Consider the following 25,411-nt stretch of genomic DNA (forward strand, 5'->3'; position numbering starts at 1 on the left):
AGTGGCATAATCGTAATTAAATAAAGAAAAATGTCTCGAACATTAGTTTTTTTTTAATAATTTAAAATTAGAAAAATATATTTCAATTATAACATTATGCAACAACAACAAATTGAAGATCCAAATTCACCATCATTCAATTTCTCATCATCCAGAAAGAGAGAGAAAAGTACCTTCTCAATTTCCATCGACGACTCTCAAAATCTCACAGAAAGAGAGAGAGATTCGTAGTGTTTAGTGCGAAACTTCGTTCGTGTAAGCGCATTAGAGAGAGAGAGAAACATTAATGGCGGAAACGAAGGAAGAGAGTAAATCTAACGAAGAGAGTGTGAAATTGTTCGTAGGTCAAGTACCTAAACACATGACTGAAGATGAATTACTTACATTGTTCAAAGAATTTGCTATAGTTGACGAAGTCAACATCATCAAAGACAAAGCTACTCGCGCTTCTCGAGGTTCTTTATTTTTTCTTCTCTATTTCTCTTCAAATCTCGCATTCTCCGCTTATTCCCTTTTTCAACCCTAATTTTTCTGTTATTTTTTTTGTAGGTTGTTGTTTCGTGATTTGTCCTTCTAGAGATGAAGCTGATAAGGCCGTTAATGCCTGTCACAATAAGAAAACGTTACCCGGGGTGAGTTTAGTAATTTTAATCTGTTTCGGGAGTTAGTTCTGTTATCGGGTTTTTAATTTAATTTTTGTTTTGTTTTTATGTTGTTAGTTATTATTCTTTGAATGTGATCCGTTTTTATTCAATTGAATTCAATGATTTTGTTATAAATAGCTTTGTGACGACTACTATAGCTTTTTACTTTTACTAGTAATGAATGTCTTAATTGGTCTATATATACCTTTTGTCTAATTTTAGCAATTTATGTTTTTGTGCTTATTTACTATATTTGGGTAACACACTTCACTCACTCTTACTGTTTTTAATGTCTTCCCCCCATACCCTAGTGTTTCACATTTTAGGTTATTTTGCTTCTTTTCTTATTGGTCACTCGTCCGAAGATATAAAGCATTATACATTGGACATTACACTGATACGTAGACACCGGATAATAATTTAAGAAAACAAAGTGGTTAAATGTAATCATGTTTGTCGGTCGGCGTTGGACTTGGTAGGGAGGACCACGGCTCGATTCCCCGCAACGCAACTGCTATCGGGACGGGGCTGGACTTGATGCCAAAACGGACCCCCGAACCAGATTAGGTGGTCCAGTGGGCCGAATACTAGTTGTGAAAAAAAAAAACTTGTTTGTCGGTATCGTGTCGGACAGCTGACATGTCTTCAATCCGAAGTGTAAGTACTACATAGGCTGGGTGGGACGAGTTTGTTATTTTGATGAAAAAGTGAAGCATTGTTGAGGAAATAAAGATGAAGGGGTAAATTTGCTAGACCTATTAAATTAGTGCATGAAACCTTGTCCAAGAAAATAGGGTGTTAAAGATTTTGCAAGTAGAAAATTCTAAAATTAAGTTTGGTGACAGAATTGTGGTATGGAAAATGTGGTGACACAATTGTTTGTTATTGTCATCCAGGAATCTGACTTCGGAGTTTCGGTTGGTCTAACAAAATTGTTTTGACAATTGGCTTTTATTTGTTTTTCGTTGCAATTTTAGGACTTTAGGACTCATGACCTAGTGATCTATGAATGACTTATATTATCTGACGAAAAATGCTAAAGTGTGCGAAAACTTTTTCGTTGAAACCGACGAATTAATGAATTATACTCTCTTAAAATATACGTTTAATGCACCTGGTCCTGGCTTGCTTTTTCAACATAATATGATCTCTTTTTCAACTTAAACTTTTTTTTCAATGGCTCAATTTAATTTTTAATCAAAATAAAATTTAAATTAGTCTCTTACATTTTCATATTGGAGTAAATTAGTCTCCAAGACTCTAACTCATTATAATAGAGGGGCTAACCTACTTGAGGTTGGTCGGTCACATCCCTCACGACATAAGATTGAAAGATCCAAACCTTCCTCTTCGGAGCGGAAGCGGACGTGGCCATTGACTTGAGACTTTGGAATGTGCCCCTCTCAAAGTTTAGGTTCGATTATCTCTGATGTTAATTTTGGTTGGCTAGTCCATACATAGCAAAGCTCTAACTTTAAATGGAATCACTGCAAGTGAACGATGAGATTAGTCCCCTTCAATTTGTCGGTTCTTGACCAGATACCGAACTTTTTTAAAAGAAAATAAAGGGACTAATTTATCCCAATATGAAAAAAAAAAAAAAAAAACTAAAGATGTTTACAATATTTCAAATATATATTTAAGTTTAGATTTTAATTATAAGTATCAAAAATATATTTAATTGTCTTATTTATTTTATTTTAATTTTTAAAAACTCATAAGCATTGCTGCACAATGCACTAATTAATAAACACGTAAGTAAATATAATGGGTATCGTGCAATTTCGTCGAAGCCTGTCGCACCATTTAGCATCTCTCTTATCTGACAGGTGTCCATATATGCTCCATTTTTAGGATGTCACTAATATCCAAATTTTGGTTTCTGTGTGCATGATAAGTTTTGTTTGTTGATTCTTCGAGTAGTTGTGGTCCAAATATGCATAGAAAGCCGAATAACATTGAAAATTTTGATTTCTTGATTATCCAATCTAAGGCTTTCCGTAGAGCACTGAAGCGTTGATGTTATGAATTTTATTTCTTAATTACTATGTTATATCGTATCATTATTCTGGTTCTGATTGGAAATCCATGTTTTTTGTTTCTAATTCAGGCATCTAGTCCATTGCAAGTGAAGTATGCAGATGGCGAGTTGGAAAGATTAGGTATGAAATATTTTTATTACTCATTTAAATAAATTGAAATATTTTTAATCAGCAAACAATTTTTGAGATTCATGTGCTGAAATTTTGTTGTTATATTGAAGACATGCCTTCATAAGTAATTATCTGTTGTCCTTGAATCCAGAACACAAACTCTTCATTGGCATGCTTCCAAAGAACGTTTCTGAAGTTGAAGTATCTGCACTTTTCTCCAAGTATGGAACTATAAAGGATTTACAAATTTTAAGAGGTTCTCAGCAGACAAGTAAAGGTGTGTTGATTTTGCAGCTTAATTCACTCTTTATTCTGTCAGGGTTTTAGCTTTTATTAATCACAATTTACAAGGATTATTAATAGTTCTTTTGCCATGTTGTAGTAGGTTGTGCATTTTTGAAGTACGAAACCAAAGAACAAGCTCTTGCTGCTTTGGAGGCAATCAATGGAAAGCACAAAATGGAGGTGCGTGTTTATTAAAATCATCGCCTGAATTTTTAAATTTTAATCCTATTTTTATATTTTTTGTTGTAGCCAAGTTAATTGTGTAATATAGTGTATGTATTTAAAAATTTCATCTATTAGTACTTTATTAAAGGAGGGATGAAGAGAATTAGATCTAATGTATACCATTTAGCAATTTAGTGACACTACATGTAATTCTATTGATACAATGAGTGCAATTATAGCTGAAACGCTGACTAAGATGGCATGAGTGGGTTATTTTGGATTATATAATATGCTTTTGGTTCCTTGTATCTGCTAGAATGGAAAAGTACATGCCTTTAAACTCGATTACAATTTCAGTTGTAAATGGTCTTTGCAGTATTTTGGACCTTCAAGCGTCATTCAGCCACAATATCATGTTGGTGAGCGAAAGTGAACATTTAATCATGTTCAGGTTTCATTGTAGACCTGCAATTTTATTTCAATTTTGTATCCTTGTCTCAGATTGGAAACCTAATGGTGGGCTTGTTTCCCACATTGGCCTGTACAAGATAATGTTCCTTGCCTAAGCTTGACCCGTTGATCATTATTTATATTACACAATCGAACTGAGTCCAAGCTTGGAAAGGGAAATTCAAGTTCTAGCTTGTTAAGCTTGTTGTTACATGTTTGCAATAAATCAGCCTGAGCTGAATAAATCTCGAGATTGGAATTGTTACCCATGCACAAACCCTTGTGCACTGTTTTGGTCAACATATATAATTATAATGTATGAAAAAGATAAGATATATGAATTAAAGCTCACGAGCTCGCAAAAATATGCCTGAATTGATTTGCACCAGCATCTTTTTATTTCACAACCACTGGAGTGGGATTTTCCAGAAAAATACTTTCCCTCTTGGCGAACCAGTCTTGAAACAAAATTACTGCTGAAATTCTTAACTTCATCTAGACACTTTTTTTTATGTCTTTTGTTTTTATGACTTAAAAGTCATTATTGTCATTTGGTTTTTATGTTCTCTACACATACATGACAAAAGTTGAGTGATAGCGCTGACTTGACAAATATATTAATTCATACGAATTCAACCTGATATTTATTTTGTTATGTATAGGGTTCAAGTGTTCCTTTAGTTGTCAAATGGGCTGATACTGAAAAGGAAAGACAAGCCCGAAGAGCTCAGAAAGCACAGTCTCAAGCTTCAAATGTGGGACACGCTGATTCTCAGCATCCTTCATTGTTTGGAGCCATGCCTATGGGTTATGTTCCTCCATATAATGGTTATGGTTATCAGGTTTGTTCTATTAGACTGCTATAGCTTTTGTTTCCTCTTAATTTATTTATGCAGTTCTTCACCATATAATATTGTCATCCATTCAAAAATCATAAATATTTTTTAAGAGTGTAATGAATATGCACTGTCAGTGTAAGACAAACTTTGCACATGCATCCAATCACCATAAAATCATTTGGCACGTCACAACGCAGTTTAATAATAGTCATAAAATATAAAATTGATGTTGTTGATTCCCAATTCCGTGAGGGTGGTTCTCTCATCGCCGTCTATGAGTATGATGATTAATAATAGTCATCCAGTTCTTATTCTCTTTGTCTTTCACCCTCTGTTTGTGCTTACCTCTTTTCCTCCATTTACCTAAATAAAATAAAAGGAATAAAATAGAGGGAAGAACAATCTGGGTAGCAGGGCTAGCCCCACCCCACCCCACCACACACAACCCTCAATAGGAAATAAGCACCTTTTCTCATTCCTTAAAGAAGTCTCCATCACTGTTGAAATTCACCACCGAGCGAATCAGAAATAGATTTTCTGACAAGGCATGGTTCGTGAATGTTTATAAATCCTATAGATAGAAAACAGGAAGGAGCCATTATTTTGCGGCGGTAGCAGCAGGGAGAAAGGCCTGCAGAAGCCACACACAAAGCAAAGAGAGAGGAGCATGGAGGAGAGATGCAGATAAGGGTGTGATGGGGAGGAAGATTAACAGATCGTGAGAGATTAGACAGTTATTTGTTATTTTAATTCATTTAAATTGATTTAATATGGCATGGCTGAAACATGAGTTTTGATTGGATGACAATGTAAAAATAAGTTACCCTGTCAGTACATATTCTTTAATCTCTTTTTTAATTTATGTTAATTTCCATGACTAAACTATTGACGAGATATTTGTGATAATAATTTTCTCTTGATAGGCTCCTGGAGGTTTTGGGCTCATGCCGTACCGCATGCCGCCAATGCAGAATCAACCCGGTTACCACAATATGATGCCCCACATGAATCAAGGAAATGCATTGCGGCCTGATCTTGGCCCCAATATCAATCCTAGAAACTATCATGTGCCTCCTGCAAGTTATGTTGGATCTTATCCTGCTGTGCCAGGTCTACAACATCCAATGGCATATCCTGGAGGAATGATTAGTCCAAGGCCTATGAATAGTCCTCCTGGTTCTGTTTCGCCTTCTGGTGGAAATGGCAACTCCGCTACATCATCAGGGTCCAGCAGAAATTCTGGCGGTGGTCAGATTGAAGGTTACTTATAATCTTACATGTGCTCGAGTTTAAATGAATACATACAATGCACATTGATATATTTATATTTTTACCATAACTATTTTTTCCTTACAACAATAAATATTACTCTATCTTCAATTAGGACCACCTGGCGCGAATCTATTTATCTATCACATACCTCAAGAATTTGGAGATCAAGAGCTTGCTAATGCTTTTCAACCATTTGGTAGAGTTTTGAGTGCTAAAGTTTTTGTTGACAAAGCAACCGGAGTCAGCAAATGTTTTGGTAAACCTCTGCTCTTTTTAGTAATGAATTTGATGTAATTTGTGTGGAATCTATGTTTGATGAACTCTCATTTGCAGGCTTTGTAAGCTATGATTCCCCAGAAGCTGCTCAATCTGCCATTAGTATGATGAATGGATACCAATTAGGAGGTAAGAAATTAAAGGTTCAGCATAAGAGGGACAACAAACCCGGTAAACCTTACTGATGAAAATGAACAATTGAGTTTTGTATAATTTACATTGTAATTCATGACAAGTCTAATGTTAATACAATTTGTAATTTCTGTAACATTAAAGTTTATGTAGACATTGATTATTAATTTATTGATTTTTCCCTCACAATGCCTATTAATTGTATTATTCTTTTGAGTTTCATTCCAAGATCCAACCTAACCACCCTTGGTAAATGACTACTACCTAATCACACTTTTTTATTCTTTAGAGTAGAACTAATTCAAATCGTGTTATCACATTCACATTAATGAATTTATATCTATTAAAACTATTTGATGTAAAGTCAATATGTAGAATTTCCAGAAAAATACGTAAGAATATACTCATTTGTCAAGAGCAACAAAAACCATGAAGTAGATGCATGACTTTGTGTCAAAAAAAAGAAAGTAAATGCATGACTATTTCAATCTCATTAGTCATAAATCATGAACTTACAATGTGTGACACAAATGGTGCATGTTTCTCTCTTGACAGAAATATTCTCATTCCTAACAATTTGGTTTCTTAACCAATTGGTTGGGGTTTATTCTCAAACCGAACCGGTGGTTATGAAAAGATATGCGTTGAAATAGGTTAATCTCTTAAATAAATTTAAGCTATATTGAGTCAATTAGGGGTGTACATGGATTGGGCAAATTCGATCGATCCGGTCAAACCCACTCAATCCAACCCAAAAAAGTGGGACGGGTCGGGCTAGTGGGTGGATATGAATTTCAAAAATGGAAAACCTATAAAGAAAATCGGGTTTCGGGTAAAATCGGACCCAACAAAAAAAAAACCATTGACCCACTAGTGCTATGTATTTTGAAATAATTTTTATGAAAATACTAAAGATTTTGCCATCTGATTATTAAATATTTTTATATTGAAAATAAGTTATACTATTTTTTATGAAAATAAAAAGATTGAATAAGTTTTATAAACAAATATGATAATTAATCGCACTATTCATCGTTTAGTCATTTGATATTAAAAAAAGTAAAAAAAAAACATTTGGATAACACACTATTCAATCCGTAAATTAGTGGATTTACACAAAACATGAGTTATTATTTTTTATAGTGAAAAAAGTTACACTATTTTTTAAGAAAATAGAATGGTTGAGTTATTTTTATGAAAAAATATAATGATTCGACATTTAGATATTTAATATAAAAAAATAGAAAAATAATTTGGATAACCCACTACTCAACCCAATCCAACCCGGAATTTAGTGAATTTACCCAACCCGGCCCAATGTTATAACGGGTGATTATTTTACTAGACCCAAACCGAAGTACACTATGTGGTTCGGGTTTTAGTTTTGGTCAAACTCAACCCAATCCGGCCCACGTACACGCCTATTGAGTGGTTAGTTTATTTAGTTGCATATGAGATATACTAGTATAAAAAATGTCATTGTTCAAAAAATAAAAAGACATGAACGTCAAATACTACTCCGTCCCAAAATATAAGCAAAAAGTGGTCAACCAAAATGGATGTATTTGGACTAAATTTTTAACCAAATACATCCACTTTAGTTGACCACTTTTTGCTTATATTTTGGGACGGAGGGAGTACTTGTTTAAGTTTGTTTAAGACAGACATCATAGGATTAGCTGATGGCAATGGCAATAACCCACACGCTTAAGAGATTGTCTGTCTGCCACAAAAGTCAAGCATATTGATTATCATAAGTTTCATTGTTTTAAGAAACGAGTGGCCACCCACCAACCGTGGTCCCATTTTGTTTAAATTTTCTCCCAACTCAACTCAATGAGCACCCATGTTTCACATTCAATGTCTACTCTCCTTTTAATTAATCAATAGTTGGTTCGGTGATAATTGATGAAAAATTTGATATGGAGGATTACAGTTCGATCATTCGCAACTGTAATCAGGAGGGAGTTGGAACAACTTAATGTTAGAACTGATCCCCGAACCAGATTAAGAAGTACAATGGACTGGATACAGATGGTAAAAAAATTGTAATTTGTCGTTTTTGACCTTCATTTTCATAATGCTAGAAGAAAAAATAACTCCAAACAGGGTGCTGTTGGGTAAAAAGTTTAGAAAAACATATGCTAGAAGAAAATTAACTTTTCACACAAAAATCTTCAAACCACATGATGAAAAGAGAAATGATTTCTGTTCCTTAAATTTAGATAACTTTTTGTGAACAAAAATTTAAGTGGTTATTTAAGTTTAGTGGATAATTAGTAAATACTGTATAACAATTGCTTAAATTCATTTATAAAAAAAAAAAAAAAACTGTTTAAACTCATTAACCATCAATATAACTTTATTAACCATAAATTTAAATGCGGTTAATCATATTTTTTAGGTGTTCAACTACATGTAAGATTTGAACATGTGAAAATTATGAAAGATATAATAATCTATGAAAGATATATTTATTAAATTAATAAAATTCTAAGTATTTAAAGAGTATTAATCTGATATAAATTTTATTGAATATTTCAATCAAATTTATTGAATGCTAGCAACACACTCTCTTTTATTTGTTGAAATTCACGTTGGTCCCATAAAAAAATGTGGACCCATATAACTTTTATGAGATCCATATAAAATTTAATCAATAGAAGATAGTGTGTTAGAGTGTGTTTGTTAAAGAGTGTGTTGCTAGCACTCCTCTTCAATCAAAAATATCCTTTTATATCATTTTACATTTATCGGTCAATTGAACCACTAATTTTATCAAACATTTCAATTAATTTATCAATCATCGGTTATAAACTATTAGCCATCAACTATAAGATAAGCTAATTTATCGGCTAACCGCTATTTTTACCAAAGCCCTTAATAGTTTGAAATTAGTTGATTTTTCTTATAATGGAAAGCATACTAATTAACTAGGTGGTTTAGCTCCTACGTTGAACCGTGTTCCTTTTCCAAAACTGGTGTAGAACACTGAAAATAATATACTACTGTACAGTATAGGTCAAAAGTGACCAAAGATTTTTCTAAGTTGGCTGCCTTAATTAGTTTCATGTAGGCTATGCAGTCCATAGCGTGTATTAGTGTCACCATTATCAAACATGGAAATAACGTGAATCGTGGATATAAATAGCGTCACAAAACAACTTACCATTTGGGTTTTCCTTAATTCTAATTTTATTTTAAACCTTCAACTAACAATGTTAACCCTTGTTTAGGGATCAATGGAATTTTAGATTTAGCAACTAAATTTCAATCTAACTAGTTAAATCCGATTCGATTTATTTGTCACCTATAAGATATGATACTCAAACAAACTGAAGATGTAGACGATCAGAATAAGTTCAAATTAAGAGGTTGCAATTTTATGAGTTTATAATTTTTAATTCGAAACTGACCAAACTCAATCTGATGCTAGCTTTACCCTAAAATAAGTAAGTTCCTTTACACTAACACGTCGTCTTAACTTTCAAAGAAGACAAAATTTTAAAATGGAAAATGATATAAGTGGTAAGAGATTTTGACTCATAAAAAAAAAATGTTAGGAGTTTGATATTTGTGTCACCTATGTATAAAAGAAAATAATTGGTTGCATGGAAGAATCTACTTTATGCGTCTTAAAAATTTGTTGGCATTAATTACCTATTAAGTAACTTTTATAACCTTTCAAAATTGTAGTATATTTCTCGTCAAAAAATAAAAATAAAATTGTAGTATATTTGAATTAATTTTTATATTTATCTTATTTTCATCTAATAAGATTAGAATTATTTTTGCATGAATATTATTTTAATCCTTAAATATTGGTCTTTTCTCACATGCCTAATAGTGAAAATATCGTTTTCTTTTTCCTCATTTTCTCTCTACTTTTCTTTTCTCATTTTCTCTCAAAATAAACATGAGTTATTAGACTCGGTCGGTCTCTTGAAATGGATTCCTACTTCCTAGTATACAGTGGTCATTAGTCTCGTATCCATGCAACTAGTTTCAAGATTCATGAATCTTAAAACCTTTGGAAGAAAACAGAGTAAAAAACAACCCTAAAAGGGGTTGAGATATTCCAAGTACTAGGTAGGAAATTTCTTTAAAAAAAGTACCAAGAAAGAAATGGACATTCCTTAGTAGTCCAAGAATATTTATTAAAGAATTAAAGACGGAAAATAATTCAAAACATAGTATATTTAAAAATAAAATAAAAATAAAATAAAATTATCAAATGTTGTATCTTATAAAATGCTACACTCTTTTTTTTTTGGTACATATAAAATGCTATACACTCTACACACATTACATTAAATTTCTTTGAGCAATATTTTTAAGGGTTAATAACACTTTTATCCCGTACAATTTAGGCGAGTTTTAAGTTGACCTCTGTAATTTTTAAGGGATTAGAAATAAGGAATCTTCAAATTACAAGGGTGAAATTATAAAAAAAAATAAACCACAAGGGAGAAAACCAAAACTAACTCAAATGATAGAAAATAAAATTGCTATTAACCCTATTTTTAAAGTGATTTCATATAAATTTTTTTAATGTCAAAAAAGAGAACTATTTTTTTCCCATAAATGAACTTGTTATCCTTTTGCCAAAAAAAAAATGAGACTTTTTAATTATAATTTTTTTAGACGAAGTGACAAACAATACTAAAACTCACGCACAACACTACAAAATCTTTAATCTAAATTCTAGCAAAGTCTTATCATGTATTTTTTTTATTTTTTTATATTTTTGAAATGTGTGAAAAGTTTAAAAAAATATAAAAAAGATAGAGATAAACATATACTTTGTAAAAATATATTGTACACATCTTTATAAATTCCATTATTCTTTATCTTTTTAACTGGATTTTTTTCTTCATTTTCTCTCTACTTTTCTCTTCACTTTTTTTTTCCTTCTCAAAAGTAATTTGACAATAATTAATTATAAAAACAATAATCAGCAGATTTTTTAGACTCGGACAGTCTCTTTCTTTGATTCCTAACTTACTCTTGAATTCATCCAATTTGACTAGAGAGAACCCTGAATTTAACACCATGGAAACAAATTAAATAGTCAAAATCTACCCTAAAAGAGGTTTAGATACTCCATGGAGTATTTGATACGGAGTACACTATAAAAGCATTCATGAACTGAATTCAATAAACATATTCATTGAATAATTAAAAATGTAAACTAACCTTGTTAAAAAAAAATGAAATATTTTCAAAATTATCAAATTATTAAATATACTAGTCATATTTTTTAATTAAAAATTCTTTAACCAATATTTTTAATTAAAACACTCATGAGACATAATCCTAAATATAATAATTCAATGTTTCAATTCATGGTCATTCATGTCTTCTTCTAGAAAAGTGTTGGAACATGTCCTTATTGTTCTATCGGACAAGTTAAGTTTACATCCATATTATACCCTCTAGAAGAGCGTGACAAAAATTGTGACAAATCCATCTCCTTTAATAATCATGATACTTACTAAGTCCCATCCAAGATTTTGAATCATTACCTAGTCACTTTCACAATAAAGTAGTATTAAACAAGTTACTAATTTTTTTTTATTAGTATTAAAAATACCCTTGTGATTATAATTATTATAATAGTTGTATATTGGTTCTAACTGTGGCACAATTTCAAGTCCATTCTAAAATGGACATGAAAGATTCTTATGAATCTGATCATAATCATGTTCCTTCTTCTTACATGCTTATTGAGGCTATTGGTGACTCAGAAGTTGATTCTAATGATCCAAATATGGATGAATTTGGTAGTGTAGATGATGATGATGCTCAATCTTGTTGCCATGATAATGCTGCTGAATTCAAGGTATGTGAGTCTTGGAATGATGATGATGATGATGATGATGATGATGATGTTGAGAAGAATAAGAAAGGTTGTGATGTAAATGTTTATGGTTCTTCATATTGTGAAGATGATGATGAGATGCAAGAACAGAACAACTATAAGTCCTATGTTTCTGATGATTCTTCATCTTCAGATAAAGAATTTGTAGATGAGATGGAAAAGAATAGGTTGTTCTGGGAAGCTTGTTTGGCATCTTGATTTTATATTGTTCTGATTTTTTAATCTCTTTCTAAATCATTGTTATGTATTTCTAAGAATCACTTAGAAGCATATAGCATCATATAGATGAAAGCTTTCAATTGTATCTATGCTATTTATCGTTTATTAACAGTTCACACCATATTTCATGATTTCTTCTATTCATTCAAGGTTTCATATCTTGTTTATGTACTTTGTTCTATAATTGATCATACTTTGTTCATATGTTGCCATGATATTCACAAGTCTTAGCTCAACCGATAAAAAACTGTCGAAATTGTTAGACTAGACGTCTTTGTTGTAAAACGGTTTAACTGAGTTTATAAAAACAGAAAAAAACGAATTTTCAAAATTGGCAAAGAAACAAATTATTGGCTGAGTCGCGTACTAGGTCGCTTTCTTTAAGACGTTTCGCGGAACTACTCGAAGAAGTGCACTGTAGTATATCAACCGCGAAGTCCCCAGGATAAAACAGCCGTTTATCAAATAAATACCGATGAACTACTGCACTGTAGTATCGGCCAGAATAACACCAAATATGGTACGAAATATCGGACCACTCTATTGATATACGAATATCAATTCTACGGTTGATAACCGTTCAAATTTGAAACAACAAGAAATAATTTCGAAGAAGAAAAAAATAGAGAGGAAAGAAAGCAGTTTTCTCAGAATGCAGAGAAAAAGAAAAGTGTGTAAAAACTGAAGAAAATAAGTAGTATTTATAGGCAAGCAGGGAGAATGGAATCAGAGGATTTTCAGGAGCTGAATTTGCTCAGTCAAAGTTCCAAACGTGGCACAAAAATAAGGGACACACATAAAAGAAATTTAAAATTCAAAAATTTCTTTTTTTCTTAGTATTAAAAAAATTAATATATCACCCAAGCCCGGCCCGAGCCGGCCGGTCGGACGGCGGCGGCGCGCGTGTGTGATATTCGACATTGTGTGTGGTCTCCCTTTCTTACAAAAGTGGGTACCCCAAGGGCACACCCTTGGATTGCCACCTTGTGGTATATAAACACTACCAAGTGGTGTGATTTTTCCAATGTGGGACTCAAAGAGCCTTTTTTCAATTCACACTACACATGGTTCTAACAAATGTGTTTACTTCAATACCAAGTTTCCTCTTATTCCTTCATCATGTTCCAACAGTCTTGATTGACCGGAGTTCGAACCCCGACTCTCTCACTTGAATACTTCTTTGTAATACCAACACTTTCAGATTGACATGTTTATTGACATATAAATATATGTAGCAGAAACACTTTAGATCAAATATGAGTCTGGTGTCCGATATATGTCGGTAAGTATCTGACACCACATCAACAATACTGTACGTATTTGCATTTATTTAATCAGTATAAGTGTAGACATGTCAATATTAATGTCAGTGTCATATTTAATGTCAGTGTTTCAGTGCATCATAGAGTGTAAATCAATGGTGCTACTATGATATGTGCATAGCTTAATCATGTAATAGCACACACTTCTAATAATCTTGTTACAGAATTTGTTGCTTAGGTAAGTTAGGTTACATTGGATGTTTGAATGTTAATGTGCCTTGCTTTAAGGAGATTCAAGAAAGTTAGGTGAATTTCACTGTGTTGATTTTCTCTGAATGTTAGATGGGGAAGACATAGCACATGTGGGCGGCAAGTTTAATTAAATGGTTAGAAATTACTAATATTTGGGTTTAGTATGGCCCCACGTTGATTTAAAGTCCTCCCACCTTAATCAAATTCTTAAGTACTCTATGCTTTTAGATTTTATTTTTATAAGCAAAGCAATGCTTTTAGTGAATAACAATAGTTGCAAAACCACTTGGGTTGGTGCATTGGTATTGGCTTGAGACCTGAGAGTGTGCTCCTCTTGAGGTCTGGGGTTCGATTCTCTCTGGTGCCAATTTGGGTGGGCTAATTTAGCTTCTTCAAAAAAAAAATATCACATCATGATGATAAATTAAAGAGAATTCTCTCATCGATTTAATGATATAATGGAATTTCAGCCACCGATTCTTTTTTATAGAAATTACCAAGCAGATAGTTTGCATTAGATACAAGCAATGTAGTAATTTTTAAAATTTTCAAACGCGTTATACATAGTATCGAACGTAAAGTGAGAAAATCAAATGATTGATGTATTAGTCATACATTTTAAAGTAAGTTGCGTAATTTAAAGAGCAAACTCAACACATTGTGACAAGAATCGAACATAAATGAAACCATAACATTTTGATCATGAAAAACATAAACACCATTTTCAGGTTTAATCAATCTCCCTAGTCCCTAACAATTCATCAAACAAGTACAACTTCTAACATAATAAGGTCAAATTCAGCATTAAACTGAACATAACCACTACAATCCAAAACAAGCAAAACACTTCCTAATCCTTATACTACTAATCAAATATATACAAGCAACCTTGCTTGTAAACAAAAAACTTAAAACAATTAACCTAAAAAAAACACTCCTCACAACAAGAAAAGCTTAAATTCTTAACTAGATGCAAACAAAGGCAAAAGTGAAACAGAATCAGTAAATTTATCTACCATCTCCACATCATTGGTTTCTTTACTTTCTATTGATGGACTACTTGTTGTGTCAGCATTTGATCCCTCAGCAGTTAGAGTTGTCGTCGAGCCGTCTCTATAACTAGAACTCAGACAGGAATCCTCAGTTTTAGTAGGACTCTCTAACTCTTCTGCGAATCGTTTTGTCTTAACATCATCCAGACATTCCTCTATTTCACTTACAGATGCAACTTCTTCAATGTTGTGATTGTAATCAACATGATCATCATAATCTAACTTGGCCCTTTTCATTTCACCACTGGTATCCATTTCTTGTTGACTATCATAGTCATCATCTTCTGATGAATGAGATGACATGGATGAATATTCTGATGTTGCTGATTCTTCGCGATCTCGAAGTGTCTTCAATATCAGTGTCTTTAGTAAATTCATCACTTGGACCGCGTGCATTAGAGCAGTTAGCGGATCAGACATCTGTTTTCATGAGACAAAGATTATAAATGGAAAAGTTCATGTAAAAGTTCATACTTTAAAGTTCTAATAGAAAGAACTATTGGACAACTCAATGACGCTTTCGATGAGATGACATAAGCTTGAGGTTAGAATTCGATTATGGAAGGAAATGCAACAACATTAAGTGTGTGTTTGGTTCTGCGGTGACAAAATTGAGTTTGAATGAATTGATTTTACAAATTGATCCTAGTGCATGTTTAGTATCACAGTGAGTTTACCTAAATCACAGCGAGCCACAGTGATACCAAACACGCGCTCAGTGATGTGGTCTATGTTTGGATATATCCACATTGAAGTGAGTTAAACGATAAATTTGAGTGTAAAAATCACGTTTTTAGTCAAAAACTACAAACTCTAGCTTCAAACTAGAAACAATTCTAGAGATCAAATCAATTTTGTGACTGGAATCACTTTTGTTTATCTCTACCGTTAAACCAAACACACACTAAAAGTGTTGGACGCTCAATTGGATCTCACTCGACTTGAGATATACACACAAAAAATCAAGCTAATACACATACCTGAGTCATATTTGGAGCAAAAACCATTGCAATATTTCTAGCATCCATTTTATTATACTCCTCTTCAACTACAACATCAGCCATAAGTTCAATAGCCCAATTAAGCAAAGCTGATTCAACTGGATTCAGCTGCTTCACAAGCTCAACAGATTCTTCTTCTGTGTTGCATTCAAGAACTTGCTCAGGTGAAAGTCCATCCAATACTCCAGAAGGAAGTTCCCTAAACCATGCTTTTATTAAACCAGCCAAACAATGAACATCAATGTCATTTGGCACTATGCCACTATTCAATTGCTCCCTTAAATGTTCCTCTTCACCGTTTTCGGGATTTATACGAAATATTCCTTCAGCCTGAAAATTCATTAATTAATTAAGAAACAAATGATAAAAAAAAAATTATAATTAATCACATAATCTGAAAAAAGTGACAAAATAATATCATAAAATTTTGTAGTTACCTTTAGTCCTCCTTGTGAGTATAATCTCTCTTGCATTAGTAGCAGAATAGTTGGGACACTGTTTCCTTTTGAATCATAAGAACATTGCATTGATTCTGCTGAGACACCAAACACACTAACACTGCAAGTATTCATGATCACAAATCACTTCAGAATATGGATAAAAATTTGACATAGCTTAATTAGATCAATTGGTTCATAATTCATAATGAAAAGTATATATAGTTCAATGAATTATATCAGAAATTCTAAAAGTTAATGCTTATGAGTATAGATCCTCAATTATAAATCAAAGAAACTTGTTTTAAATAGTCTCAGAAAACGGCTTAAATTTTAATTTATGAAAAAGTATAGGCACAAACAACAAAAGTCTAAGAAAACATTGATTTGAACTTTTCAAATCCTACATATCCGTTATGGAAACTTTTCATCATAAAAAAGGCAAATCTTAATAACTTGGCTTTTAATACAACCATTTAATTAACTTTTAACTTCACTTTTTTCCCACCAAACCAACTGAAAAAAACCTCATTGAAGGATAATTTCCACCCAGTGGTAACTCATGCTCCCTCCGTGACAAAATATAAACAAAATTCACCGGATATATTTACTCACAGACACATACAAACCCATCGACAATAAAATCATACCCACCAAAAATTAAATATAAAAAAGGAAATTTTTACATTTTAATCAAACCCCATTTGAAATGTTACAAAACTAAATTAGAAATTAACATTTTTTTTTTGTCAGAATCAAATCTGATTTAGATCCCTTTAAGTAAAATCTCGGGTTTGAGCTATAGGTTTTCCGACAGAAATTAGTCGTGGGAGATTTATATAGATAACATGGTTACAAAAATAAAAATAAAACAAAAAAATAAAAATAAAACATGGTTACCTAGCACTGGGAACAGGAACAGGAACATGAACCTCTAACTCAAGAGGAAGACCCAAAAACCCATTAAACCTATCAAACGTAACATGACTAACATGTTTAACGTTTGTAGGCCAACCAATCTCCATAGGATGATGAACGGCTGAGATTACATCGTCAGGACTCTCCACACTACAAGCCACCATTGATTTCTTCAAAGCAGCCAACATTAAAGCCGCCGGCGACACTTCTTCGCTGCCGCCGTTGTTTCCTCTTTTTCCTTTGAAACCACTACCACCACCACATCCACCACTCTTTGTTACCATCACTGGTCCTCTCATCTTCTTCTTCTCCACACAAACAATATCTCTTATAGAGTATAGAGACAAAAATTTGAATTTGAGGTTGTTTTGTTTATTTTGTTGGGTTGTGTGTGTGAGTAATTGAATTGATGGTGTTGTTTGTTTTTTGTGTGCTGGTTTTGAAGGCTCTTGTATTTCTCTTGTGAACTTCAACGGCCACTTGCTTTTCAAATTTTGGTTAACTTTATCAACAGTTCCATCTTGAGTTGAGTGTACATTTTTGCCCTTTTAGTATTATATTGTGGTCACACATTTAATTCTACCTGCCACACTACATTAATTAATTAAGCTTCTAGTCAAATTAAATACTAGTACCATTATTATCGAGCTAATCATAATTTTGGTTTTAGATCTCAATACATTTTTTCTGGGTACTGTACTTATAAGAAAGTTTTATTTTTAAATTTGTACCTTCAATATCTTAAAAATATAAAATGTTATAAAAAGAAATTAAAATCATAATTTACTAAGTCTAGAACTTTTATTAAATTATTGTTACTAATCATTGTTATTTAATCAAGTCTCTCAGTAAAATAAAATAAAAAAATACTTCCATTGTACATAATGGCTAATAATATTTTTCATTAATAGAATAATTACACATGAATGAAAACAAATGAGTAATAAATTGCGTCGCTAATCCTTTTTGAATAGCAAAACAAAAGATAATTACCATAAATGCATAATTATTCTAAATTATAAGCCGTTTTACAATCAATGAAATATTAATGTCAAATATTTCTAAATTATGCATAGTAGATAATTACATTTGTCTATTATATTCTTAACTATCAGTATTCTCTTTTCTTTTATTTATTTTTTTTGTATCACTAATGAAGAATAATTTTGTAAAATAACTCACAATTTGCGTAAAATGATTGTACCAATTGTCGAAAGAGAATCTTGGGCTGTTAAAACACATTTAAATGATACAATTCAAGTGTATGATCTACTTTATAATTTGAGACGGAGATATTATTAATTAGAGAATAAAAATGTAAAAACAAGTAGTGAAAAATACCAATAGGGGCTTATAATAAGGGACCGGTGAATATCAATTACTCCCTCCGTCCCAAAAAGGATGACCTATTTGCTCATTTCACACATATTAAGAAAAGTGTAGGAGTGAATGAGAGATAATATTAGTTTTACCAAATTACCCTTGTTATATTTAATTTTTATACTAAAATCCAATTTTAAAAAGGAATGATTGTTTTTCTTGTTAAAATAAAGCATTGATAAAAAGCTGTCTTTTTGCTGCTGAAAAGTAACTTTAGCAGGATTATCTACAACCAATACAAAAAGCTACTACTATCACGTATTACTACTCCAACCAATTGAATTTAATGAGGATATAGAATGGAGAGTACATAGAGTAGTGGAAAGATTTTGCAAAGCAAAGAACAAGCTGAACGGTTGTTGTATTTTACCAAAACAAAATGCCAAATTTTAATTTTCTTTTGGTAAACCGCCATTTTCCTTGTGCCAAATTTTCATTGTCAATTTAAATTTCCCACCAAATTAATTCTATATAAACATGATCAGTAATGGTAACACACTAATTCAAAACAAAGTTAGAAAATGTCTATGAGAGAAATAGATTTAAATGAAAATATTATCAATTCTAATGAAGGCAACCAAGAAAGACAAGAATATTATATACCAGATTTGAATGCTAATATAGAAGAGTTAGATGTTGGTTTCATTCAAAGTCCATCCACTTCAATACTTCAATGTTCTTCATCAAGAGGTTGTTTACCTTTTGACTTAAATGATGAGCCAGTCATGGAAGATGATGAACAAGTAGGAGACATAATGCAACAATCAAATTCAAATAACAGTGAGTATCCATCAGATTCACGTTCTTCATCACAATCTTTTGACTTCAATGATGATGAGCTAGAAGACATAATGTATCCATCAGATTCACATTTGGGTATGTATAAAAATAATTCTATGGTATTACTACACACTTATTTTTGGAATGTGTTTATTGATTCAATTAATTTACTTCATTTTTGCAGAAGAAGATAGTGTCGATGATGTTACAAGTTCACAAGTAACACAAGCACCAACAAGAAAGAAAAGTTTGTGTAATGAGGATAGAATGGCGATATATAATACTCTTTTGGGTAAGAGTGTTGAAGGAAGACTTATAAGAGGGGCCATTGATATGGTTAAATCACAATTTTCAGTTTCAAGATCCACTATTCAGCGTATTTGGAAACAAGGAAGAAATTCTGGTGTCTATGTTGATGTTTCCCACAAACTAACTAAAAATGTTGGTCGTAAGAGAATTCAAGTTGATTTTAATCGACTTCGTGATATTCCTATGCGTAAAAGGACGTCTATTAGATCAACTTCTAGTGCAATGAATATGAGTAAGAGCACTTTGCATAGGTATCTAAAGATGGGAGTTTTACGAAAGCATTCAAATGCCGTGAAGCCTTTTTTAAGGGAAGAGAACAAAAAAACTCGATTGCAATTTTGTATATCAATGCTTGATGCTAGTTCGCTGCCTCATGATCCAACTTTTTTAGGGATGTATAACATCATTCATATAGATGAGAAATGGTTTCAAATGACAAAGAAGTCCCAGAATTATTATTTGCTACCAGATGAAGAAGATCCATTACGCACTTGTAAAAGTAAAAATTTTATTGGAAAAGTTATGTTCTTAGCCGCTACAGCCCGTCCAAGGTTTGATGCAGAGAAACGTGTACTATTTGATGGAAAAATTGGTATATTTCCTTTAGTCACAGAAGAGCCGGCTAAAAGGAGTAGTGTTAACAGAGCAGCTGGAACACTAGAAACCAAACCAATAACTTCAGTTACTAAACAAGTGATAAGGTCATATATGATTGAAAAGGTTTTACCTGCCATCAAGGAAAAATGGCCAAGAGAGGATAGATGTTATCCAATTTTTATTCAACAAGATAATGCAAGAACACACATTGATATTAACGATGAAGAATTTTGTCGAGCAGCTTCACAAGATGGATTTGATATTCGCTTGATGTATCAACCGGCAAATTCTCCAGATTTAAATGTGTTAGATCTTGGATATTTTAGGGCTATTCAATCAATACAACATACGGAGTCGCCTAACTCTATCGATGAACTTGTGAAAGCTGTTGAACATTCATTTGAAATATTTTCACCATGGAAGTCCAATCGAATTTTTTTAAGTCTGCAGATGTGTATGATCGAAATCATGAAGAATAGAGGTTCCAACAAATTTAAAACTCCACATTTAAAGAAAGAAAGTTTGGAACGTCGAGGACAACTCCCAACCCGATTGAAAGTTTGCAAGATGTGCTCAAGTATTTAGAATAATTTTATGTTAATCACCGTTACTGCAAATTTTATCAATGTTTTATTCAATCTTTCCTTCCCATTTCAATGTTTTGCACATTTAATATTTCAATGTTTTATTCAATACTCTTTCCTTCCCATTTCTTTTACTGTACTGTATATCGTAACAACACATGCAGCATATGAAACATATGCAAGATGAGAAATTTATATTCAATGAAGGTAAAAAAAGACACCCATGACAAGTACAGTAACATTGTAGCTTAAAAATGAAATTCAGATTGACAATACTACTAGTACATATTTCATAAATATTTAAAATGTTGGAACAAAAATGTTCAACATCCTATTCACCTCTGCTTTGATTTCACGTTCTGCATAATCTTCATCATGTTCAATAGGCAATTCATTCAAATCAAAATCATGATGGGCAGGCAAATTTAAATCTATATCCAACCCATGTGCCATGTTATTTTCATCATTTTCATCATCATGGTCTTCTACTCTTTCAACTTCAGTCTTCTACTCTTTCAACTTCAATGTTATCACCTTCATTTGCATCACTATCCAAAGAGTCTTCTACTCTTTCAATTTCAATGTCACCACCTTCATTTGCATCACTCTCCAAAGAGTCTTCTACTGTTGCTACTTCAATGTCATCACCTTCATTTGCATCACTATCCAAAGAGTCTTCTACTCTTTCAACTTCAATGTCACCACCTTTATTTGCATCACTCTCCAAAGACATGATTTTGGAACGAGATTATTTTTCATACGGTAAACAAAGGAGGAAGTAGGTCTCATATATAAGAAGACTTGCCTCTTCATATTTCCATAGAGTAGTAGTAGCAGGTCTCATTTATGTTAAGAGTAGTAGTACCTATTGAGTATTACGGCTACTGGACTTAGAATGAAATTTCCAAAAAAAAAGTTTGCATGGATAGCAACAATTGTGATCTCAAAGGCACTTTTCTGTCCAATAATGATTACAAAAAGTAGATTCTCCAAAAGCATTTATAAGGGGTAAAAATGGAAAAATAATATAAAAAGTTGAAATGGCTCAAGTATTATGGGACAAATTTTTTTTGCAAATGGGTCATCCTTTTTGGGACGGAGGGAGTATTACCTTAAAAATCAAAGGGATCAACATTTTGGAACATTTTTTTTATACATGGATCATTCATTCATGGTAGAATAGACTCAATAGACGGAGGGAGTAGGCATGAAAAATTAGTTAAGATTTATTTAATGTGAAATCAATTGCCTCAAAAAGTAGATATGAAGAATGTGCTAAGTGATCAAATAAAAAGGAAATGAATCTGTCCTCATTGAATCTTGTTTTGTTGGTTTGTTCAAACATGGATCACATTCCAATAGCATTTGCTACATGCTAGTTTTAGTTGCTAAAGGTGATAAATATGGAAGTGAAATTTAATTTTAAGGAAACAAACTTTTTTTTTTGACATAAACTTGGTGGTCCTCCGTGAATTTAGCTCAGTTGATAGGGATATCGCACTATATGTGCATGAGTCAGAATTCGAACTCCGGACACTCCATTAGACTACTTGAAAAGAAAAAAAAAAAACTTGGCGTATGTATTCATCAGGTGTTTCATTGATTAGACTTTGGATATCAAATCTTATAAACTTGCTTACTTTTAATTTAATTAATCAATTAATATTTCATTAATTACAAATACAAATTCACTTACACAGTAATTTGATTTGATTTACCATCAACATCATGAAATCTAATGAGTAAAATATAGAATATCATTAAGCCACTTTTTTTTTTTTGATCAAATCATTAAGCACTTTTGTACTTGTGTTTTTGGTGACTTATATGGTGGTGCAATCATAAATTACCAAATTCCAATAAATAAATCATAGTTGAGTAAAAAATAAAGTTGGAATTTATGAAAGACCGTTGCAAAAGAGGGGGAAAAAAAGAAGAAAAAGCCCTTAGTACTATTTTTATGTACGTTGTAGATTATTAGTATTGTGTTAGGCTTGTAACGAATAGTTGTATCATCTTTTTCTTTTATTGCTTCCTCTTATTATTGGATACAACTTTTTTATAAGATGGGTCCTTTTTACCAGATTCTAATTGCTTTTTTCAGAACATAAACGTTTACGTTACAACCGCTACACACACCACCCTGGAAAATGTTTGGAAGGAAAAAAATAGCGTTTCTGGTTTGCAGCTACTTACAATTAAAAGGCCCAATCATAGTACCAAATTATTTTTTAAAAAAAAGGCCCAACATAAACTATTCTCGATTTATATCTACTTATCAAGTATTATATCTAAGAGAGTATGTTAAGACAAAGAGTCCGATATAAAATGACTTGAAAATATGTTTATAAATAGAGGAAACTCCACTTTACAAAAAAGTTTGTAAATTGAGTATGTGTTTAGTTTTGCGATGGACAGAATTGAGTTTGACAAAATTGATTTTCATAGAATTGAGTTTGACAGAATTGATTTATGTTTGGATATATTCATACAAAAGTGAGTTGAACAAAGAATTTGAGTGTAAAAATCAATTTTAGAATCAGAAGCTACAATTTCTAGCTTCAAGTAGAATCATTTCTAGAGGCAGAATCAATTTTACTTTTGAGAAACCAAACAAGCCAGAATCAATTCTACACATCTAGAATCAATTCTAGCTGCTCCAGAATTGAAACCAAACATACACTGAGTTAAGTCCAATTCAAATTCTAAGACAAGTTATCTTACCTATATGTGTATGAAAATATTATAATTCTTATTATAAATTAAATATAGACTTTTCATAATAAAAATAAAATGGTGAGATGATGTTCAGTTTAAGGCAAAAAAAGTTCTTTAAGGTTCAAAGAAAATTAACAAAGAGATTTGAATATTGAATGTAATTTTTAGATCTCATTATGTGTTATTTAGCTCTGTATGTATTTTTTTTAAAAGTGTTTTTATTTATATAAAAAAATAAAAATTGGTTGTTTACTTGATTAATCATTACAGAATAAAAATTGTGATTGAATCAACAAAGATTAAGTATAATATAAGGAGTTAGACTTCCACAAGGTACGTAAATTACGTAAATGAGTGAATCACATTTTAAATCCCTGACTAGATGATACATGTATTTAGTATTTAGTGTGCCTCAAATGATATTATCGATCTAATGTGAAAAAAATGGATCAAGATTGTCTGCAGTCAAATTCTTTCCGTATTCACATAGTCAACCCAATCATGATCGTTAAATTGGAATCAGACAATTCATATTTATTTTGTTTGTTACAGACAATTCTTATTTTAAGTTCAATATTTTGTATTAAAATAGAAAGAGCGAAATTTCCATTAACATCTGATTAATATTTATGAACATGGTTGAACATTGCATGAATATGGCAAATTGACAAAAGAAAATTCTATTTCAAAAAAAAAATCTCTAAAAATTTTAACTAACACATAAGCTACTCTATATGAAGTATCGTTTGGAAGAACCAAATTTAATTTTTTATTTTTTTTTATAATGACAAGTTTAATCTTTAGTAAGAACAATTTTGACCAAATTTTACTTAATTCGGGGCCGAATTCTAAGCTAGCAGACACTCTTCTAAAAAAACAGAGTTAATAAAAAAAGCCTAGTACTAAAAACCCTAACCAAAGGAAAACTTGATAGTAAAAGTGTTGGGCAAACCATGTGCCTGACAGACGACAAACATGGTAACGTAATTCTGAAAGAAAAATGGAATGTTGTGATGCCTTTGACACTTACAGGATTGACCTCATTTTTTAAATTATATTTTATATATTCTTAAATTGCCTTTCAATACTTTATTCGTTGACATTTGATCACGATAACAACCGGATCAATTATTTGCACAACCACCAAATTAACATATTAACATAATGTATACCATGAGTGGAAAAAAAAAATCATAATGTATATACAAATTACTTCTAACATTTGAAACATTCAACTCGTTGTAGTTTCCTGGACCAAAATCATAGGAAGGTAGAAAAAAACCTTTCTAAATAGTAAAGGACAACACTTTTTAAGTGAACAATTCAATTTTTAGAATTTTTTTTTTTTTGGTATTCAATTTTTAGAATTTTTTTGTTACAAACTAATGTATGAGTAATATGACAATTGATATGTTAGTATACATATGCGTAACAAATCATAATATTAACCATGGATTTTCTCAATTTTACTACTCACAAATTTTTAAATAAAAAATATCATCACAATCATATGCCATATTATGCGATTTGGATTTCCCCATGTTATAGCAAGACATTGTAATAGATTAGAACCATACGATCTTTAATTGACACTCAATATTTTTTTTTACTTAATTATATTATGCGTAATTTGAACGGTTCAATTTTAAAACAATGGATGAGATCTTCTATAGCGACAAATCACGGTAACCTGTATCGGTATATATGGTCGAGTAGGGACTATAATTTAAGTTTTTTATTTTTATTTTTATAAGGGAGTAATAATTTAATATAGTTGACCACTAAATGAAGCATATAACAGTGAA

General features: G+C 31.7%; 4 protein-coding genes across 5 annotated transcripts; 3 read left to right on the plus strand and 1 right to left on the minus strand.

Annotated features, from left to right (window-relative positions):
* LOC123891272 (RNA-binding protein BRN1) lies at positions 1-6,402 on the plus strand. 2 transcript variants are annotated; one of them, XM_045941112.1, is made up of 9 exons: positions 1-455; positions 550-632; positions 2,755-2,806; positions 2,949-3,074; positions 3,183-3,262; positions 4,360-4,539; positions 5,460-5,796; positions 5,921-6,064; positions 6,142-6,402. In XM_045941112.1, exons 1-9 carry the CDS (start codon positions 287-289, stop codon positions 6,267-6,269), a joined length of 1,299 nt encoding a protein of 432 aa, XP_045797068.1. In that variant the 5' UTR covers positions 1-286; the 3' UTR covers positions 6,270-6,402. The 2 variants fall into 2 exon arrangements, with proteins under 2 accessions (XP_045797068.1, XP_045797067.1); XM_045941111.1 differs by having other exon boundaries at positions 85-455; positions 3,180-3,262.
* A 5,277-nt stretch (positions 6,403-11,679) lies between these two features.
* LOC123891298 (WD repeat-containing protein 55 homolog) lies at positions 11,680-12,466 on the plus strand. The gene has a single exon (XM_045941138.1). It carries the CDS (start codon positions 11,882-11,884, stop codon positions 12,293-12,295), a length of 414 nt encoding a protein of 137 aa, XP_045797094.1. The 5' UTR covers positions 11,680-11,881; the 3' UTR covers positions 12,296-12,466.
* A 2,025-nt stretch (positions 12,467-14,491) lies between these two features.
* LOC123890561 (rho GTPase-activating protein 2-like) lies at positions 14,492-17,760 on the minus strand. Its single transcript, XM_045940197.1, has 4 exons — positions 17,221-17,760; positions 16,321-16,441; positions 15,863-16,213; positions 14,492-15,302 (listed from the first exon to the last, which is right to left on the minus strand). Exons 1-4 carry the CDS (start codon positions 17,535-17,537, stop codon positions 14,793-14,795), a joined length of 1,299 nt encoding a protein of 432 aa, XP_045796153.1. The 5' UTR covers positions 17,538-17,760; the 3' UTR covers positions 14,492-14,792.
* A 1,339-nt stretch (positions 17,761-19,099) lies between these two features.
* On the plus strand, positions 19,100-20,889 carry LOC123889128. Its single transcript, XM_045938349.1, has 2 exons — positions 19,100-19,494; positions 19,583-20,889. Exons 1-2 carry the CDS (start codon positions 19,140-19,142, stop codon positions 20,887-20,889), a joined length of 1,662 nt encoding a protein of 553 aa, XP_045794305.1. The 5' UTR covers positions 19,100-19,139.
* Positions 20,890-25,411: the final 4,522 nt, after the last annotated feature.

This window comes from Trifolium pratense, linkage group LG6 (assembly GCF_020283565.1).
Source record: "Trifolium pratense cultivar HEN17-A07 linkage group LG6, ARS_RC_1.1, whole genome shotgun sequence".
Lineage (NCBI taxonomy): Eukaryota > Viridiplantae > Streptophyta > Magnoliopsida > Fabales > Fabaceae > Trifolium > Trifolium pratense.

Coding starts and splice junctions, on each gene's coding strand:
- LOC123891272 (XM_045941111.1), top strand. CDS start 287: ATGGCGGAAACGAAGGAAGAGAGTAAATCTAACGAAGAGAGTGTGAAA. Junction 456..549: donor AGCTACTCGCGCTTCTCGAG/GTTCTTTATTTT, acceptor TTTTTTTTGTAG/GTTGTTGTTTCGTGATTTGT. Junction 3,075..3,179: donor TTCTCAGCAGACAAGTAAAG/GTGTGTTGATTT, acceptor GCCATGTTGTAG/TAGGTTGTGCATTTTTGAAG.
- LOC123891298 (XM_045941138.1), top strand. CDS start 11,882: ATGGACATGAAAGATTCTTATGAATCTGATCATAATCATGTTCCTTCT.
- LOC123890561 (XM_045940197.1), bottom strand. CDS start 17,537: ATGAGAGGACCAGTGATGGTAACAAAGAGTGGTGGATGTGGTGGTGGT. Junction 16,442..17,220: donor GTTCCTGTTCCCAGTGCTAG/GTAACCATGTTT, acceptor GAATACTTGCAG/TGTTAGTGTGTTTGGTGTCT. Junction 16,214..16,320: donor ACTCACAAGGAGGACTAAAG/GTAACTACAAAA, acceptor ATGAATTTTCAG/GCTGAAGGAATATTTCGTAT.
- LOC123889128 (XM_045938349.1), top strand. CDS start 19,140: ATGTCTATGAGAGAAATAGATTTAAATGAAAATATTATCAATTCTAAT. Junction 19,495..19,582: donor TCCATCAGATTCACATTTGG/GTATGTATAAAA, acceptor TCATTTTTGCAG/AAGAAGATAGTGTCGATGAT.